The 20,097-nt window shown below is 42.0% G+C and overlaps 2 protein-coding genes across 2 annotated transcripts; both read right to left on the reverse strand.

Moving 5' to 3' along the window:
• Nucleotides 1-615: 615 nt before the first annotated feature.
• LOC308281381 (uncharacterized protein) lies at nt 616-9,884 on the reverse strand. Its single transcript, XM_080721547.1, has 5 exons — nt 9,714-9,884; nt 8,533-9,053; nt 7,091-7,233; nt 6,715-6,823; nt 616-2,694 (listed from the first exon to the last, which is right to left on the reverse strand). The coding sequence occupies exons 2-5, from the start codon at nt 8,837-8,839 to the stop codon at nt 1,529-1,531; spliced, it is 1,725 nt and encodes a 574-aa protein (XP_080577673.1). The 5' UTR covers nt 8,840-9,053; nt 9,714-9,884; the 3' UTR covers nt 616-1,528.
• Nucleotides 9,885-12,744: 2,860 nt separating this feature from the next.
• On the reverse strand, nt 12,745-18,740 carry LOC308282220 (uncharacterized protein). The gene is made up of 4 exons (XM_080722565.1): nt 18,071-18,740; nt 17,322-17,431; nt 16,639-16,747; nt 12,745-14,098 (listed from the first exon to the last, which is right to left on the reverse strand). Exons 1-4 carry the CDS (start codon nt 18,366-18,368, stop codon nt 12,870-12,872), a joined length of 1,746 nt encoding a protein of 581 aa, XP_080578691.1. The 5' UTR covers nt 18,369-18,740; the 3' UTR covers nt 12,745-12,869.
• Nucleotides 18,741-20,097: the final 1,357 nt, after the last annotated feature.

Consider the following 20,097-nt stretch of genomic DNA (forward strand, 5'->3'; position numbering starts at 1 on the left):
GGCTCAAGCAAGTAATTTGCGTAAAACACATTAAGGTCTGTTAAATGAAGAGCATTCCAGGTGACTACGTCGTGAAATTGGTTGAGAGAATGCCAAAGAGTTTGCAAAGCTGTCATCAAGGCAAAAAAAGTAAACTAAATAGGTTTTGATAGATTTGAGTTTGAATCCTGGGCATTAGATACAGTATATAGATATTCAATTTGTCAATGTATATTTCTCCCAACCAATAACCACACCGGAGTGAATTGAAAACTTGTATAAAGAGATTGTCAACAGAAAATGGCCCAACTGAAGATTTTTTTTTTTAATGAATTTTAATATTTTTTTTACATCAACTCATAATCATGTCAATACCAATGTTCATTATAGCTTTGAGGATCAACTGTGATGGTTCAACATTTGATGTTGTTTTTCATTCCAGGAGCAGATGTGCATTATGAAAACAGTATTTGGATTTCATTTTCAACTTGTATGGTGTGGCTCCTCAGAGGCAAGCTGTCTGTAAATCTGTCTAGAGCTAATCTCACAACCACTGGACCGATCAGCCGGAAATTACTTACCCACAGACCCTCTCATAGACGGCAAGACTCGTACAGAGCCACAGTGTAAAGAATCTGGAAGGGTTTTACATTGAGAGCCACCTGGTCAGTGATCTTTGATCAACAAGCTTCTTTGAAAGCACCCAGCCACTGCAAACACTGAAACACTGCAAGAATTTTTTAATATTCACAGAATATATAATTCCATTTACTGACCATAATCTGGATGCAGCTGCATCATTTGATGCTGTGCAGTACATACTGTAGAATACCCTGTGTTTTGACACTTGTGAAAAACACCACAACACTTGATGGGGTACAGTTAATAGATATACATCATTCTGTAATATAGAGATTAATCAGAATACCGGTAATCACACTGTCACACAGGGATATTGGAAGCAATGTGTGATGCAACACCACATCAACCACTCTATAACACAAAGGGAACATTCTTGGTTCCTATGATCTATAATCCATGTGCCACGTCCAAAATAGTCCTTTATGTCAGGGGTCTTCAACGTTTTCAGGCCAAGGACCCCTTAGTTGAGAGAGATGAACCAGGGACCCCCACTACATATTGTATAAAATTGTGTTGCAGATTTTCATAGATTTCATAGATAGATTCATAGACTTCAGTCATCAGTCTCTGTTGGATGCGTGTCAATGTGTTTTTTTTTTCTTTTTCAGATATTTAACCACTTAAATTTTCGATACTTAGTCAATTTGATCTTCTCTTTTTTTACCCTGCTCTACACCAAAACAATTTGCCAAAAATAGCCGATCTACAAGCTCTCAACACCTCGCAGCATTGGCTAAAGTTCTCCTCAGAATAGGGATGTGAAGGTTAAAGTTGTTAATTTAAAATAATTATCCTATCACAAAGATTTGGCAGACCCCCTGTAGTAACTCTGGGGACCCCCTAGGGGTCCCGGACCCCCTGTTGAAGACCCCTGCTTTATGTTTTGAATCAGACATAAAGATCATGGTTATACGTCTATGTGGATCCTTTGGTGTCGTTTCAGGTTACACTTTTGGGTGAAGCGCTTGCCACAGGCTAAGCAACAGTAGGGTCTCTCCCCTGTATGAACTCGACGATGGGCCTTTAGATTGCTCAGCTTGGTAAAGCTGCGACCACACAGGGAGCAGCAGAATGGCCTCTCCCCTGTATGCGTCTGTAGGTGGGCTTTGAGGTTGCTGGGGTGGGGAAAGCATTTGCCACACTGACCGCAGCGCAGGAGATGCGAGTGCGAGCTGGAGTGTGTGTGGAGGTTTTGGGAGTTTGCAGACTGCTGGTGGGTCTTGATGCTAACCCACGGTATGCTGGACGACGTCCGCGTGAGTGTTAACGGCCGTTTGGGCTCTTGGGCTCTTTGGAGGGATAGGAGCGGAGGAACTCCTTTGGATGTGGTGGGAGTTCTGTGATGGAGATTTAGGCTTGCAACTTGAGAGTGAACATTGGAAGACACTGTCCTACCGGTATTGGAGGCCAGCGAGTGAGTAGGCTTTTTAATAGTTTGGTGGTGTTGTACAGTGGCTTTCAGCATTGTACTTGAACCAACTTTGGAATGCAATTTCATTAATTCCTTCACTGTGGGTTTATGGGAAATGTTGTCCTTCTTGTGAACTTCTGGTCTCCCCATGTACTGGTTTACTGTAAATGAAGGTGCCATTCCTGGCCTCATCATCTCTGTCTCTTCCATCTCCTCACCTTCATCAGAATTCACGATAATCTCTTCCTTGATCACTCCAGTTCCCATATCACTTAACTGTTGTCTTGCCCTAGGAGAATCTGAGGATGAAATATGATCTCCACCTACTCGGGCTGATATTGGTGCCGTGACGTTGTGGCCCATCTGTTTGGGTGTGACTCTGGTAATTTCATGAGTGTGGCTCAGGGGCAGCCCAGTTGGTCTCAGAGTGGAAGTGACTTGAGTGGAGTCTATCTCAAAAGGAGAGATCTCAGATGGCTCTGTAACCATACATGTGTACAGAGTGCGCGTTTCCTCCTGGTCTTCTGTGCAAGTGGGAGTAATGGGGGTCTTTAGGTCCTGCCTAATGATAGTTCTCAATAACTCATCACAGTTCTGCTGTGTCTGTTCTGGTTGTGCTTCAGTCCACTCACTCATAATGTGGGATTCAGATCCAACTCCACCTATAGAATCAATGAAACGATGCTCCATATTAATGGCAATTAATTTTATCATGCTATACTACTTGGATAAAGGTTAAAGTTGTGCAACCAAATGTAACGAATAGGACTTGGTATTGTTGGAAACTTTCGATACCATTACTGATACCATGACTTTGATAATGGTACCTGAACTGTCCTTTTTTATTCGTCTTTTTTAACTCAACATGAAGTGAGTTAAATGTTAAATAATGATTTTAAAAACTATTTATCTGCTTACAAAGAAGATAAATACAAATAAATTCCTGCTCAGCAAATCTAACCTGAGTAAGTAGTAGTAAATAGTGAAAAATAAAATAATCCCTGGGAGAGAAAAAAATGATTTATGAACAAAATTCATAAATCAATAACTTCTTATGGATCGGAGAAGCTTATTGTCAGTATCAGCCAGGAACACAGGAGTCTATCCCCGTTTCAATGTACTACTGGGAGATGGATTGTTGTTGCTTAAGCTAGCCTTAAGTTAGCCTTACACCTAACAACTTTGGTTAGATTGTGGACAGATTTGGGAAAGATTTCTTAAAGACTACCCCTCACACTATAAGATTTGAAAAAGACTCCCCAAAGACTGTAGGATGATTTTTCAAAGATTTCAGTTGTTAGATGTGTATGCCTCTAAAGATTTTGTAAAGACTGGTTCAAGATTCCCTTTTATTTGCTGAAATATGCCTATATAGCCTTGTGTTCCTAAATAAATTATAATATTATTATAAAGCATTAGGCTAACCATAAATGAAAATAGCCGATCTACAAGCTCAGTCACAGCGCGTCGCATCACAGTATTGCAGTATTGATACTTTTACTTGATTACTTTTCCCATCACAGCAGTGCACACACACACACCGAGCTCCGCCTTCCTCCCTCAGCCCTCCTCCCTCAGCCCTCCCCTCTCCTCTCTAGTTTTCTCCTCTCAGCCGGCGCAGATCGATCCTATCAACTATTATCAACGTTGAATGTTTGGAATAATGGAAACGCGGAGAAATAACTAATAAAGGGCTGTCCTAGTAGCCGCACCAACAACGACCAGGCTGGCAGCTCAGGCAGCGTCTTTTGGGGAATGAATGGCTTGGCTTTTGGCTTGTTCTGTTTTGGTTGTAGGCTAGGCTACGTCATTGTATTCATTCAGACTCAGCCCCGATTTGTGAAAATATTAAACCAGTTTGATATTCTCGTAACATAATCTGGGTCGCAAATCGGGGTAAAAATCGAGTCGGACCACTACCTCACATTTAACGATTGAGTAACGACTGAGTCACGGGAGCGCGCCGCAAATAGCCTCGATTTTATTACGACTGAGAAATCTTTACCAAGTTGTTAGATGTAAGAGGGCCTTTACACCTAACAACTTTGGTAAGATTGTGGACAGATTTGGAAAAGATTTCTTAAAGACTACCCCTCACACTATAAGATTTGAAAAAGACTCCCCAAAGACTGTAGGATGATTTTTCAAAGATTTCAGTTGTTAGATGTGTATGCCTCTTTAAGATTTTGTAAAGACTGGTTCAAGATTCCCTTTTATTTGCTGAAATATGCCTATTATATAGCCTTGTGTTCCTAAATAAATTCCTTAAATTATAATATTATTATAAAGTAGGCTAATCATAAATGAAAATAGCCGATCTACAAGCTCAATCACAGCGCGTCGCATCACAGTATTGCAGTATTGATACTTTTACTTGAGTACTTTTTCGATTCACTGCATGCAGTGAACACACACACACACACACACACACACACACACACACCGAGCTCCGCCTTCCTCCTTCAGCCATCTGTGCTTATCCTCTAGTTTTCTCCTCTCAGCCGGCGCAGATCGATCCTATCAACTATTATCAACGACGTTGAATGTTTGGAATAATGGAAACGCGGAGAAATAACTAATAAAGGGCTGTCGTCGTAGTAACCGCACCAACAACGACCAGGCTGGCAGCTCAGGCAGCGTCTTTTTGGGGGAATGAATTGGCTTTTGGCTTGTTCTGTTTTGGTTGTAGGCTAGGCTACGTCATTGTATTCATTCAGACTTAAGCCCGATTTGTAAAAATATCAAACCTGTTTGATATTCTCGTAACATAATCTGGGTCTCAAATCGGGGTAAAAATCGAGTCGGACCACTACCTCACATTTAACGATTGAGTAACGACTGAGTCACGGGAGCGCGCCGCAAATAGCCCCGATTTTATTACGATTGAGAAATCTTTTCAAAGTTGTTAGATGTAAGAGGGCCTTTAGGTAGAGTACGACAACTACCATTAGCTCTCAGTACTTACAGCACAACTTGCCTCACCCAAGCCATGCTACTCATACGCCGAGTTCCCGAGCTACCCAGACACTAAACAACAGAACTACCAGAGGTATCACCAAAAGGACAGGATATTACACAGTAGGAATTTAATCCCTAGGGAGAAAATGTAAAACAGGAAAACTGTCTATTATTTACGATATATATGGCCAAAGGGTGTGTCATATTTCAATGAACACATGGTCACGTGTTAATAGTGCTGGCCATTGCACAAAAACACAAAAGTAGATTTGTATTAGTAGATTTGCTGTCAGGTCAGCAAAGCTTTTGGAGGACTGCCTTACTTTGGCTTGAGCTATTTAGGCATAACACTAGCCATTGCAAGTGTGAAAGTTATAAAGATTCCGCAACTCCATGGTATATTTACCAGTAAAAATGTGCAAGTCTTTTACAAACAAGCTGTCTGAGAGCCGTATCCATGGTTTAACTTTCTTCACCCGTACTCTGTAGACTGTTTACCGCACAACGTCCTGCTGTCTAATCCGCAGGGACAACCGGAGGGTTGGACGCTATTTTCTGTGTGTCAATGTGTGTGTGTTTGTGGTGACAATGCGTGCACACACACAGCGTTCACATGCGTGGAAAATAGCCGATCTACAAGCTCACACCGTGTTGCGGAAGCGACGCGTTGTGAGCTCCACGACACGTGAGCTTGTAGATCAGCTATTTTTACTTTTACTCGAGTACACTTTGAATTCCGGACGTTTACTTGTAACATAGTGGTTCTACATTGCAGTATTGATACTTTTTCCCACCATTGAGTCAAATGAACAGTCCCATGGTCGGGGACCGTACGGCTGTCCACAGCAGCCGCATAAACAGCGTTCTCTCACGGCATGTAAACATGGTGGTGAGTCGACCCATCACTCAAATAAATATGAAGAAACTACCCTAAAATGTAAAGAACCAACTGTCCAACTGTGGGTGCAGACAGAGTCTGCTCTCTCTCTGGTCACTCAAGCAATGCAAGAACAGTGAAACCACGCCCCCTGATACAAATCTATATAACAAACATTAATATTAATTAGATATGCCTACGTCACATCTGTTGCTAGACATGAGTTTTTACAGTGTGTGTGTGTGTGTGTGTGTGTGTGTGTGTGTGTGTGTGTGTGTGTGTGTGTGTGTGTGTATATATGCGTGCGTGCGTGCGTGCGTGCGTGCGTGCGTGTTTGTGTGTGTGTGTCCATCTCAGAGCTGGGCTACAGGTGCAGACTATTTGTTTTTATATTTGACAGCCTAGGACATAGCCACAGGCTGGTTGTTAGAGGTTTTCAACAACTTGGGATGCCCAAAAAAAGAGGCAAAAGGGCTGGCAAAGTATTGTGCCGTCTCCACTATAAACGGCAGCCGCCACATATGGTGGAGACACTGCTACTTATACCCGTAGAGTACCAAGTGACATGCTAATGTAAATCGTGACATATGCCACGATTTTGTAAATGTAACTTTACTGCACCTATAATATTTGTGTCCTTGTATGCATTTCCTTTGTGTGGACAAATAAATGGTTAAAATGTGTGTGTGCCTTTAGTCTGTCTTGGACTTAACATTTCCCTAAGTTTTTGTGTTGTAATGTGCATGCTACAACAGACCTAAATATGAATGACACAAGATGAGAGAATCTAATGTGTATGTAACTGCACAGTAATACATACTGCACTGTATATGATGCTAGTACTAACCATCGTGGCTAACAGCCCAGTCTCCAGAGCGATCAGCAGAAAAGGATGGCTCGTTGACTTCCTCTTTCTTCACATCCACCACTGGCCTCGCGTCATCTTGTTCTGTTGCCTGTAGCATAGAGGACAAACCATCCAAGTTTGTCTTTAACTTTTTTTCTTTTTTTTTTTAAACTAAAGCCCATTAAGACCATGAACGCATCTTTGTTACGTTAGATTTTCACCACTTTAACCATTATTTGAATTATTATTAAAAAATAGCAGATAGACAAGCTCACAGCGCGGCACGAGTGCTCCGCTGCGAGCTTGTAGATCTGCTATTTTTGAAAGATTGTGAGAATTTGTGCAAATCTTTAAATATATATATTTTTAAACCAACCACGGATTCCCTCACAGGGCTGAGAATGAGCACAGGCATGTCAGCTTCTTGTGTCGACTCTGACACCACTTCCTGTCCATGGCTTCTGGTGCACGGCTCCTTGGCGTAATCCTCTTGTTTCATGCCACACCCTAGCAAAACACCTAAACAAGCAAGTACAAAAGTAACATTAAAGTTACTGAATCCACGTGGTTTTCTTCTAACTTTATTTGTTAAAGGTAGGGTAAGAGATATTCTTTGGTTAAGACAAACATATTGTTGTTAAAAGGTTAAAGCTCCATATTCTGACACTTCCGGTTAACAGCAGACATACAAGCTCACGTCATGTCGCAGATGCAACCGTTGTGAGCTTGTAGATCATTCTCGGCTGCGACGCAGGAAACTGCCGCAGCCCGCACACCTTCTGCGCAATGCACGGGACGTGGGAAAGTTGTGGATAGAGTGTTTATTCAGTAACAGGAGTCCCCCTGTCTCTCCAGCTTTTTAACCCATTCAGGCCGGGAACACATTTTTGTGTAGTACAGTACATGAACAGTATGTAGCAACATATTCGTTTTTTCTTATATTTGAATAATATTTGACACTTTTCAGTGAGATCAGGCCTAAACAAAATTTTCATTTTTGGGAAGTTGATAACATTTCAGCCAATCAGGAGATAGTATTTATCAGTTTAATTTTGATAGTGTTCCAGTTCCAATTTTGTCTGCTCATTTATTTGTGTCATCACTTCCAAGTTCCAATTTCACATGTTTAATCTGTATCCTGTCTGAGCTCTTTATCCAGATTCCATAAAATTAGTATCCCGACCTGAAAAAGCATTTTTCTTTTTAATGAAGAGCTGGAGATACATGGAGACTCCTGTTACTGAACAAACACACATGTTTATAGCAACGAGTACTATTAGAATATAGAGCTATTTAACACGTATTTTAAACAAAGACAATCACTTACCCTACTTTTAAGGCCTGTACAATTGTGCTTTACTTACGGAAGACCATAACCGCATATAAATCATGAGCAACCACCATTTAAATTTAAATTAATTAATTCATTGTGTTTCTCTTCTGCAATGAAATCTCAAGTCAAAACATTACTGTTCTGACATTGTGCATATCACTGGATAAACCTCCCTTGTAAAATGTTACTGTCATTTTACATGGGACAGCCTCAAATCTTCACAAGGATCACCTGGGATCCCTAAACCCCACAGGCCCACACAGAGGACTAGTTAATAGGGCAGAATACACATCCTCAGTGTTATTTTTTTTTTTATCCATTTGTAACTCAGATAGCGTACAAATAGAAACAAATGGGAAACCTATAAACACTTATGGGTCAATTTGTACACTCTCAGAGTTAAATTAACACTCAGGATTTAACCGTATAATGAGATCATTTTAATTAGACTTGTTGTCATCGTCTTTGCCAGACTTTATTCTTACCATACTGTAGTTCCGTACCACTCTCCCCAGCAGCCTCACTGGTCCCTTCCGAGCACACCGCCTTGCCACAGTCAACACACCTCACGTCCGTTCTGCCCGTCTCCGCTTCGGCGTCACTCAACTTCTTCTCTGCCCACTGCAGCTGTGTTCTGAGTGACTCCACGTCCTGGCTCTGACGCCTCACTTCCTCCATGAACCCGTTCTCCACCAGCCTGGTCACCTCATGCATGGCTGTCTTCAGGACTGTCTCCATGACGTCCGAGAGTTGGGTCTGGAACAGGACGACTAGGGTGTCCAAATCAGACATGATGGGATTTGCTACTTGTGTGGCTTTGTTATCCACTCCTTCAAAATTATGTTAAAAAAAGTGTGCGTGGCGTGTTTGTGTTCAATTCCAGTGAGTCCTTGTTTATATTGCAGGTACAAGCCTTCGGAACTGTAAGCTCAGGTTGTGTAGCTTCTTGCACATCATTGCAACTGTGCAGTCCATGTCCAGGCTCGCAGTAAATGGATGGTGCAGGCTTTAAGAAAGAAAAGAAAGAAGACTCAATGTAAAGCCAAGGGGGACACTACTTTCCACTAAGACAGGGCTCTTCAGCAGGGGATCTGGGACCCCTAGGGGGGCCTCAACTGACCTCAAACATGGGGTCCTCCAGATCTCTGTGTGATAAGAACTTTATTTGTTCTACACTAACCACTTGAACCTCAGTATCCCTATCCTGTGTGAAGCATTAGGCAATAATAGCCGATCTACAAGCTTACAACGCCTCGCAGCCCAACGCATTGTAAGCTTGTAGATCTGCTATTCTTGGCAAAGATGTTTGGTGTAGAGGGAAAAGAAGAGCAGACAGACAGTATATTGAAGGTTCAAGTGGTTCAATGTCTAAAAATACACATTAAACCAATAACCTACACTGATGATAGTGCTGTCAAACAAGCTGTCTCAGAAATCTATGAACATTTTTGATCTGCAAGCAACACAATCAGTTGTATTTGTATACAATACTTAGTGGGTGGAGGTCCCTGCTTCATCTCTCTCTCAGCTAAGGGGTCTTTGGCCTGAAAACGTTGAAGACCCCTGGCCTGCACTAAGTTAACAAATAAATATGTTGATTCTCCGGAATCAACTTCCGTATGTTACTACAGCCATTCTTAGCGTTAGCAAGCTAACGTTAGCTTACCTTTACCTCTACCATCTATCGAGGAAGCCAGAACTCCTACGTGCTGAAATACAAAGGGCCCGGCATAGTTGTGATGTTTCCAGTATTGCGTTTTTGTTTCTCACGACTATATTATGTATTTTTTATCCGCTGTTAAAATGCTTTACGTATCATTTACATTGACCCGAGCGAGCTGCCTGATGGCTCAGTTTGTTTGCATCATGACGTCAACATCAGCGTAGTACGGTGGCCTTCCCGGGTCCAACAGTGTCAAAACGCCTCCGACGAAAGGGCTGTGTGTGTGTGTGTGTGTGTGTGTGTGTGTGTGTGTGTGTGTGTGTGTGTGTGTGTGTGTGTGTGTGTGTGTGTGTGTGTGTGTGTGTGTGTGTGTGTGTGCGTGTGTATGTATGTATGTGTGTGTGTGTGTGTGTGTGTGTGTGTGTGTGTGTGTGCGTGCGTGCGCGCGTGTGTGCGTGTGTGCGCGCGCGCGCGTGCGTGTGTGTGTGTTTATGAGTTGCACATGTATGAGTTGAATGTCTAGTATAAATTGACAATGATCATGTAATATAATTAGAACATTATATTGAGTTTATTAATCATTATATTTTACTAGACCTTACCCGTTTGAAGATATGTGCAGAGTGTGGGTTATGGAGAAATTAACTGTAACTGGTGCGTGTGTGAGAATATGTGGGAGCATCATAATGTAAGGAGCAACCCATGGAGGATTGTATATTTTTTGATGGATACAAATAATTTAACAGCTAAATTAGGTGAATAGAAGTATGGGGATGGAAGATAAGACACACATCAAATGCACCCGGTGCATTAGTGACCCGTGCATGCAGAGAGAGAGAGAGAGAGAGAGAGAAGAGAGAGAGAGAGAGAGAGAGAGAGAGAGAGAGAGAGAGACATTCCTAACTGTGAGATTGGTGTGTGTTAGTCTGATACTTCAGTCCGCACATCACCACCCCCTGTTGGTGGGTGGTAGCATTTACTGACTGACTGACTGACTGACTGACTGACTGACCTACTGACTGACCTGGATAATTATATGTTAGATATTGTTATTCTTGTTTTCTTTTTGTCTGCTTTTTGCGAAACATTAAATGCATCAATTGATTGACTATTCATTCAATTAATTATTTCTTTGATAATGATAAATGTCACATATAGGTTAATCCCCCCACCCTTACCTTCTTACCTCTTTTTGTCCATATTCAGACATTATGCCAATTTATTCCTCTCTTACTTGGCACTGCTGCGGTATCCTACTGACTCACGCACTCACCTGCCAGTGACCCCACCTCACCTCCACCCAATTCAACATTCCTTGCTGACAGGTACAGTCCCAGCAAGAGTAGGAGCAGCAACAAAGATCCACCTCCCCGAACAAGGTAAATTGTGTTGGTATAGATGCTCGGCCAATGGATTGGATTGCACCGCGATGGAATCGAACCCCTAGCCACATGGTTTGTGGTGGATAACAATTTTCCTTTACAATATATTTTCATATTCTAATGCAATCTAATTAAACAGGGGGTCCGGGACCCCTAGGGGGTCCCCAGAGTTACTACAGGGGGTCCTCCAAATCTTTGTGTGATAGAAACTTCTTTCTCCTTTTTTACATTAACCACTTGAACCCTAGTGTCCTTATTCTGAGAACTTTAGCCAAAAATAGCAGATCTACAAGCTCACTGCGCCTCGCGCTGCGCCTCGCTGCGAGGCGTTGAGCTAGTAGATTGGCTATTTTTGGCAAAGAGGTTTGGTGTAGAGGGGAAAAAGAGCAGACTAAGTACAGAGTGAAAGGTCAAGTTTATAAAGTATTGACGGTTCAAGTGGTTAATTATCTGAAAACACAAACTGACATGAATCTAAAATACACTGATGATTGTGCTGTCAAACAATGATTATGGAATCTATTAAAAGGTTGTGGTGGTCCCTGCTTCATCTCTCTCTCAACTAAGGGGTCCTTGCCCTGAAAACGTTGTTGAAGACCCCTGTTCTAATGTTTTCATCCTCATTTTCATATTCTAATGTTTTCATCCTCCGACTTCTGAGAAAGAGCCCTGTTACTAGGCTACACCAGAAAATACAAAGCCTTCCAATGTCTCTGAGTATGTCTATTTAATTTGACATGGTATTGCTTGATATACAGTAGCACCCATCCATTTGGGCACATATTTTTCTTTCAAATTCATTACTGAACTGATACTCAACTTAGTATTTTAGTGATGATTGATTATTATGTAAAAGCTTACATGCACATATGTCAAGTTTGACTGTTGCTCATGTACTGTTTGAAGGTGTTTGTTCCCCATTACTGTATTTATCCCCTATTGCACCAGTGATGCACCAGAGAGCCACGTTCTAACCTTAATTCAAAGGACAGAAGCTGCAACACTCTACTTAGGCCCCTTAAGTTATTTTAACCAATTAAGCTGGACACCATTATGACAAAAATACAGATCGACAAGTTCATAGTGTCACATTGCGATGTGTTGATCTTATTTTTGTATAGCATGTAGTCCAACTCTTTTTGAGAATGTAACGACAAGACTAAACTAGGGACATGGACAAGGATAATGTTGTTAATCCTGGCTAATGACAATATGACAATGCACAGTCTGTGCATTGTACAGACTGTGCATTGATTTATGTCCCCATAATAAAAACAAATGAATAGGAATAATCAAACTCAATAGTTTTATTTTAAAACTGGGATAGTTACATTGCTGATAATATCACTCAGTAAAGTACCCTTAATTTATGTAACAAATGTAGCTAGTGTCATTTGTACAAACACATGCCCTAAACGTAAATATAAAAAATACCCTACGTTTTAGGTTAAGTTCTACATATTTTGGGCCTTCATTCTGAAGGCAACAGCATATTCATTGACAAAACAATGCAAACTAACATAACGTCGTTGTCGGGTGGAAACCTTGTATGTCCAAAACCGTTTGTTTTGTATTTATCATTTTTAAAATTATTTAAACTAGTGAAAACAGCCGATCTACAAGCACACACCGCAAGATGTTGTGTGCTTGTAGATTGGCTGTTTTCACTACTTTTGTGCGACGGCCTTGTATGATGAAGCAGGGCTTTATTTTGTGAAAAATATTACAAATCTGAAACTTGGAGATACAAGGTTTCTGTCCGACAGTGACGATAAGCTCATTCAGAACCAAAATTTGGACTTTTAACGAGCCCAATGTCACCCCAACCCTCTTCGGGTTTACAGACGGGCCTGTGCTTGCGCTGATGTGATTTCAAATGATCCAGACGTTTGAAACTAAGGCCACAGATAGAGCAACAGTACGGTCTCTCCCCTGTGTGGGTGCGTTGGTGAACCTTCAATATGTCCGCTCTCGTGAAGCTTTTATCACACATTGAGCACTGGTGAGGTTTCTCCTGTGTGTGGATACGCCTGTGCAATTTCAGATTCCACAGGCGGCTGAACTTGTTCCCACATATACTGCAACAGTAAGGTTTATCGCCTGTCTGGCTACATTTGTGTGTCTTCAAATCCGCGAAGGAAGGGAAACCCTTTCCGCAGTGGCTGCAGAGGTGAAGCCCCTGCCCAGCGTGAATCCGTTGGTGGACTTTGAGGTTACAGGCTTGGGTGAACGTCTTCCCACACTGATTGCAGGAGTACGGTGGCCCTTGCCCAGCTTTGTGTGTATGTTTGTGGGCTTTGAGGGAGGCAGAATCAGAAAAGGACATGGAGCACTGGTTACAGTTGTGCTTCCTACCAGCTCTTGCTCCTGTCTGATGCTGTAGCCGTTCTTCCAGGTTTAGAGTAAGACTGTATGTTTCTGAAGGGTTATATACATCTGTATTTTGTAGAGAAGTATCTCCAATGTGACCACCTTGCCCACGCAGGCTGGCCCTACTGACTGTTTCACCTGACATATGTTCAGGGTACAAGACACTTGGATCCTGAAGGTACCCATCCTCATTGATTAAGAGACAACTGAACTCTCTATCCACATCCATGTTGGCCCTTGAGGGTGGATCCGCAGATGAACCCAATGCACCCCTTCTACTCCGGTTGGGACCAGGCTGATGAGACCTATGCACAGTACCATCAGATGCCCCCAAATCTCCCTGATAGTGGCCCATGTAAGTCAGCTCCTCTGCTAGGCGTGGTGGTGACTCTTGTAATCCCTCCAGGCTGCTCATATCAAACATATGGCCACTTCCATACCCAGTCTTGTCAAAGCCACCCAGGTCTTCCATGCCACATCGGCTCCGGTAAAGAGGTTCCGATGGGTCTGTTGCATTGCCCTCTAAACTTGGATCTGGCCTCTGATCGAGCCCAGTATCCCATTCATCTGGGCACTGTTGAATCTCATGGTCATTGAGGCCTGTACTCGGCCCAGAGAGATTTGACTCCTCTTCTCCTGGCCAATGAGAGAAATACATTTTCAGTTACAAATACACATACAGTCGCTGTACACACGATCACACATAAATCGTTCGCATAATCAGTGACGTCATTACGTGCGCATCCCGCGTCTCTGACGCATTCACGTTGCCTAGAGACGCATTCACGTCAGTGTTCTGGGGTCCCACGGACACATCGCCTCCATTGGAGTCCACGTGAAAATAATTTACCACGTCGCGAAAAAAAATATATTTTAAAAAGTCCACAGACGCCACCATTGTTCATGGGTGAAGGCATGCTACTGTACCCTACGTTAACACAAATGAAATCCGCGTAGAAAGTCTTAAAACAGACGATAGAACTAACGACAGTGTGTGTTTGGAATCCACCGACGCTATTGTGTGCTCCATGCATGGTCACAGAATTCAATGGGTGCCTTAGTTTTAGCGTAGCACCGGGCCGCTCTCTGACCATAGTGGCACAGCGTGTTAGGTGATACACCAAGAAGGGTTCCCCCACCGGACGTGGGTTTGGCTTGTCGAGCCTGTTATCGGGTAAGCGTCACGTCATGGGCTGCTATAGCGGCCGGGGGCCGGGAGGTACAATGTGTCATCGATAGTTGTGTGCTTTGGAAGTGCATGCGTGCCGCGGAACAACGGTGGAACGCGTGAAACACTAAAAAGTTTGGTTACCTTTTGTAAAAGACAAGGGGAGAGCTAAATACAATGGGCCATATGCAGCACGGTTGTTACATCATGCTCGGGAGGGAACACTGTCTTCGACAATGCAGACGGAGCCAGGCACTTGTCCATAATGCATCACATAAGACCCAAGTGCAATCAATAACTTTGCACGTCTGCGACTAGCTCTGGTCCATAGCGTTAGTGGAGTTCTCCTCCACTAACGCTATGGACCAGAGCTAGTCTGAGACGAGTTGAAACAACTCCAACGCGGGCTGTTGAAGCAGCGCGACACCCGTTCTCTTCCACCCACAGTATGTGGTGCTTGAAAATATGAATGATTCCATCGATAATAATCCGTTTGGGACACTCAAAATCACTGCCATAGAGTTATAATGTATCGCTCCGTGCGAATGAATCCGTAGCGTTGCCAGCGCGACTTCTGAGTCTACCGAAAATAGCAGATGTACAAGATCACAACGCGGTGCGAGCAGACACGGTTTGAGCTTGTTGATTGGGTATTTTTTTGTTGCGTGACACCGTCGTACTATGCATTATAAATTACACTGTTAAAGAGACGGTACACATTTAGTTTCTTCAAATATTTTCCAAAAATAAAAAGGTTGACTTGCCTTCTGTCTGTTAAAGTACTGTATTTGAAGGCCCTGGTCAAATGTATTTAATGGAAAAAATAGATATGCATTTACTGTAAAAAAAAAAAAGAAGAAAAAAAAAAAAAAAAAAAAAGGAGAGACATGGAAATGTTAGCCTATAGTTTATATTATAGTTTTACAGTAGGCTATTATTATTAATTCATGAATAGTACTGTAATTATATATATATATTAGTGTCTCATCATGTCTTTCCACAAAATAACAGAAAAAAGCTCAATAGTGGGCTCGATAAAAGCCCGGCTCGATAAGCAACATCGATAAGGTGCTCATTATCAATAAAAATTAACAAGCTCCATCCCTAGTGCTTCTTCATCTCAAGGTACTATTATAGTTTAATTGTTTCATTCGTTTTTGTATGTATTTTGTAAGATAAACAATGTAAATAACCATATAATAACCAATTCAAGTTAAATGCTGCACTTTGTCAAAAATGACATGACGCGTTGAATTTTTGTGGGACCCATAAAATATCCCTGGGACTCATCCGAAAGACCCTCCTTGGGTCCCGGGACTCATTACATTAAAAACCTATTAACATCACTGCATAATGCACTCTGTACATGCTCAGGAATTCCTCTCAAGCTGTGCTCTCAATTAAGAATGGACATCATCCATTAGTGAGTTTGGGTTGTATACAGCTGTCAGTAAATGCTTTGTACAAAAATACTTGGTAATTACCTGCTGTTTGCTATGATTAATGAAAAATAAACTTATTGAGAATAAGTAACCACGCCTACCAGGCTTTCTGGGGGAAAGCCTGGTGTTCGTTCACAACAGGCCGTTTGGGCGGAAACCACTAGAAGTAGCAGCGTCGCTTTGATTTGGTTCCCTCCGTTTGTTTCCCCAATCCCTATTAAAATGCTCGAGTAGCCTAGTGTAGTCTTGCCAGTCGAGTTGGACTAAAAGATGCATATACCAAACGAATGTTTCAAAAGCAAAACTACTCTGCATCAAGGAGTTTATTAGGTAGGCCCTAAAAGTATGTCCTTTGGTGCAGGGGAATATTTTGGGTTAAAACTGAATCCGGTTTGATAGTTCCGGCCAAAGTGTAGTCCGACTAGGACTACAACATGACGTAAAGTGGTTTCCGCTCCCGACCGGATCAAACCCCGAAAGGTGAAGTGATCCAAGACTAGAGAATAAGTATTTTCACAATAACTGGTGTATCATGTGTATTTAGCAGGAGGCCTTGTGAAACTGACCATCCAAATTAACGTGCCATTTCCCTTGAAGCTCAGTGCTGTCTGATGTGATGTTGAGCACCTCCTCCTTTAGCAGTCTGTTCAGCTTTTCATTCCCTATGCCTGGGGACTGAAAGAAAAAAACAAGACAGAAAAATGTAAGCATACAAGCGTACAAGTACAAAAAGTAAATTGAACGCTACACACCCAGAAAAAACACATGCTGTGCCTTTAGTCTGAACTGTGCTATGTGTAGGTGGTTTTTGTCAACAAAAAAAAGGGACACAGGAATCAAATGATACTGTAACTCTAAACAATGTCATGATACATGTAACCTGTAAAAATTAAATAAAAGGTGCGCAAGTCTGAAGGGAACATCTGGTGGAAACAAATATGTTTCTCCAGCATATGCCTGACTAAGGCAAACAAACACAAGTGGGAATAAAAACATTATAGGATATGGACCAAAAAGAGCAACTAACTGCTTACGAGTTAAAAGTATACAATATTGGTCTCCAAATTTTGAAATTCATTGTAATAGCTCAACAACAGAAATTGTAGTGCTCCCGGAGGATACAGGTTTGTATCCCGGACAGAGCATGAATGTTACAGATTGCAGATTAGATTTTTTTCCACCTTAACATAGCAGTCTAATAAATGAATGATTGTCTGTACTCTGTATTCCTCCTCTCCCCCCTAAATACCTTCACAGAACTGTTGGTGTCCTGTCCTAGTTCTTCCATCTCTCTGGCAATGCCCCGACAGCTGTGAATCTCCTTGACAACTCCCTCCTGTTTCAATTTATGGTCCCCATCTGTATGGGGAAAAATAATGTGCCATTGGATTTAGTTAGTTACAGAATAAACACTATTGACAGATCAAGGCTGAAGTAAACAGAAGAGGACAGTTTTTAACTAATAAATAAAACGTATCATTATCCCACTGCCTTTCACATGGTTGTGTTGTGCAACTTGTGTGCATTTTCATTTTGCATAGTTCTGTGTATATTTGTCTGTCATTTAATTTAATTTAATGTCTCTATGAATGATTACAAAAGGACCCCAATGTAAACAAGCCATTATGCTTTATTGGGTTTAAATCCTATTAGTATAGTATACCTTGTATCTGAATTCTGAACTGTACTGTCTTGTGCTATGCTTTTCCTAGGCAAACTTCTAATAAAGTATTCAATATTCAAGCTGTGTGTGTGTGTGTGTGTGTGTGTGTGTGTGTGTGTGTGTGTGTGTGTGTGTGTGTGTGTGTGTGTGTGTGTGTGTCTTAGCCAAGCACAGCTAAAATCCATCCAGTATCCACCCATGTTACAAATATATACCCACTGCAGTCTGTCTTCAGACACAGTAGAAGAAACATAGTTCAGCATATCCTGTTAGATTAGAGAGACAAGAGTCAAATATACATCTGGGAGAGGCTGATATCATCAGATCAAACTCACCTGTCTGTGTCTGTATGTCTGATATTTCTCCCCCTTCTTCAGCAGTCGACACCCCCACTCTTCCACAGTCAACACATCTACCCGCCCGGTCACCGTCCCCTCGGGGTCTGTCCTTGCGCCGACTCTCCGACAGTTTGAGCCTCCTCTTCAGCGTCTCGACCTGCTCTCTGCTCCGTGACACCTCTTCCAAGAAGCTGTCCTCCACCAGCCGGGTGATCTCGTACATGGCAGCCTTGAATACGGTTTCCATGACGCCAGAGAGCTGCGATTGAAACGTTACGACGGCTTCGGACATCATGTCTGTTGTTGTCTGACCGCTTGACCCGTCGTCTGCTATACTTTATGTTGGATTAATGTATGTGCGAAGCACCCGATTCGCAGCGAAAACACTGGTGTACTTTATTCAGTTGGTATTTTTATGTCGTCAATTAAGTTGTTTAACTAAGCTACCTCGGAAAGATCAGATACTTAGCTCCCAGGCTAAGACGCTAGTAAAGGTTAGCTAGAGAGATAATAAAGTTTTACATAGAATCCGACTCGAAATCACAGCCATCGTATAGAGGATATAGTTAGAAATATATTCAGCACTCACTGAGAAAGGTAAACAGACCTATAGCATGAATAAACAAGAGATTAGACACTTATTATGTTTTCCTTGCTGGTAAAGCGCATTTTCTGTCCTATTTAATAACACTTCCTGGAAGACACCGAAGCTACGGGTCGCGTAAATAGACATTCTTGTGGAAGCCCGTTATCCATATAAGTTTCAGGTTGCAGATCTGGTCTAGAAAGGATACGGATATGGTGTATGAGCATGCATGTAATGTTTGGGTGGAAAATAGCTGGAAACTAGGCGGGCTCTAGACCGGATGTTAGTACTGAGCAGTAAATAGCATTGCTTTTTTTTTATCGAGTACGAGAGTGTTGCGAGATGCTGAGATATGTGTCACTCGCATATGTAATGCCTCATTCACATTGGGAGCGATATATCTGAAGTTTAGCTTGGTAATTCAAGACTGCTAAACTTGACATAATTATCCGTGTGTATGTTTGTTTGTTTGTTTGTTTGTTTGTTTGTTTGTTTGTTTGTTTGATTGATTGATTGATTGATTGATTGATTATTTTATTGGTCAGAAATGTAAACAGTGAAGTCAGAGTAAGACATTAAAGGAGTAGTTCACCCCCAAAATGACTTTTTTTCTATTGATTACTCATGCCATGGAGACTTGATTTCAACTTGTAAGCCCCCATGCTCCTCCCCCCCCCCCCCCCCCCCCTTTTTCTTTTTTCTGTCTTTGTATTTGATGTTATGCTTTTGAAACTAATATTATCCTAGATAAAGTATTATGTTCTATCCGTCTGTCTTTCAATGTTATATGAGATACTTAAAGTGTGGTTCCTGTGGAAATAAGCATCGGCTTTCTAGGATCTCCTTTTAGTTGACCTTGTACCAGTGATTTGTACTGTCATGAAACTGTACTTTTTTTCTATTGCAAACTTCTAATACATTCTTCAATCAATCAATCAATCAATCAATCATCAAGTAGCAGAACTGTGGGTGGTTGTAGTAGGTGCACCGTTGGTGTTGTATCAGTAGGTGGCGGTGCACTTCAACGAAAATCTACGAAGAAGAAAAACTATTTCTAAAGCTACCGGATATGCCCACTGTTTCAGGCAAGTTGCGTCACTAAAGAGAAACGCGACCGCTGTTGTGTTGGGGACTTTTTTAACGTGTTTTGTTAGCAGTTAATTGTATATCCATCGGTAGCCATTCAAGAACAAAACACCAGATTCGTCCCCTTTAGTGTGAACACGGAATAACCGTATCATTATGTCGGGAGACGAGTTTCAGGCGCGGTATGCCAGCGTTATGGACGGCATGCTGAGGAGTGCAGTCGCAGAGACATCTCAACTTTTCCAAACTATGGTGGAAGAGTTGAAAGCAGAGATGTCTAAGATCAAGAAGGAGAACGAGGAGCTCAAGTTAAAATGCAGACACTTTGAGAAAGCCAGAGACACCGCCTGTG

The sequence above is a fragment of the Nannobrachium achirus genome (assembly GCF_963921795.1).
Source record: "Nannobrachium achirus genome assembly, chromosome: 3".
Lineage (NCBI taxonomy): Eukaryota > Metazoa > Chordata > Actinopteri > Myctophiformes > Myctophidae > Nannobrachium > Nannobrachium achirus.

Coding starts and splice junctions, on each gene's coding strand:
- LOC308281381 (XM_080721547.1), bottom strand. CDS start 8,839: ATGTCTGATTTGGACACCCTAGTCGTCCTGTTCCAGACCCAACTCTCG. Junction 6,824..7,090: donor GCCCTGTGAGGGAATCCGTG/GTTGGTTTAAAA, acceptor TCTATGCTACAG/GCAACAGAACAAGATGACGC. Junction 2,695..6,714: donor CTGGGCTGTTAGCCACGATG/GTTAGTACTAGC, acceptor TTGATTCTATAG/GTGGAGTTGGATCTGAATCC.
- LOC308282220 (XM_080722565.1), bottom strand. CDS start 18,368: ATGATGTCCGAAGCCGTCGTAACGTTTCAATCGCAGCTCTCTGGCGTC. Junction 17,432..18,070: donor AGACATACAGACACAGACAG/GTGAGTTTGATC, acceptor TTCCCCATACAG/ATGGGGACCATAAATTGAAA. Junction 14,099..16,638: donor ATGGCACGTTAATTTGGATG/GTCAGTTTCACA, acceptor CTCATTGGCCAG/GAGAAGAGGAGTCAAATCTC.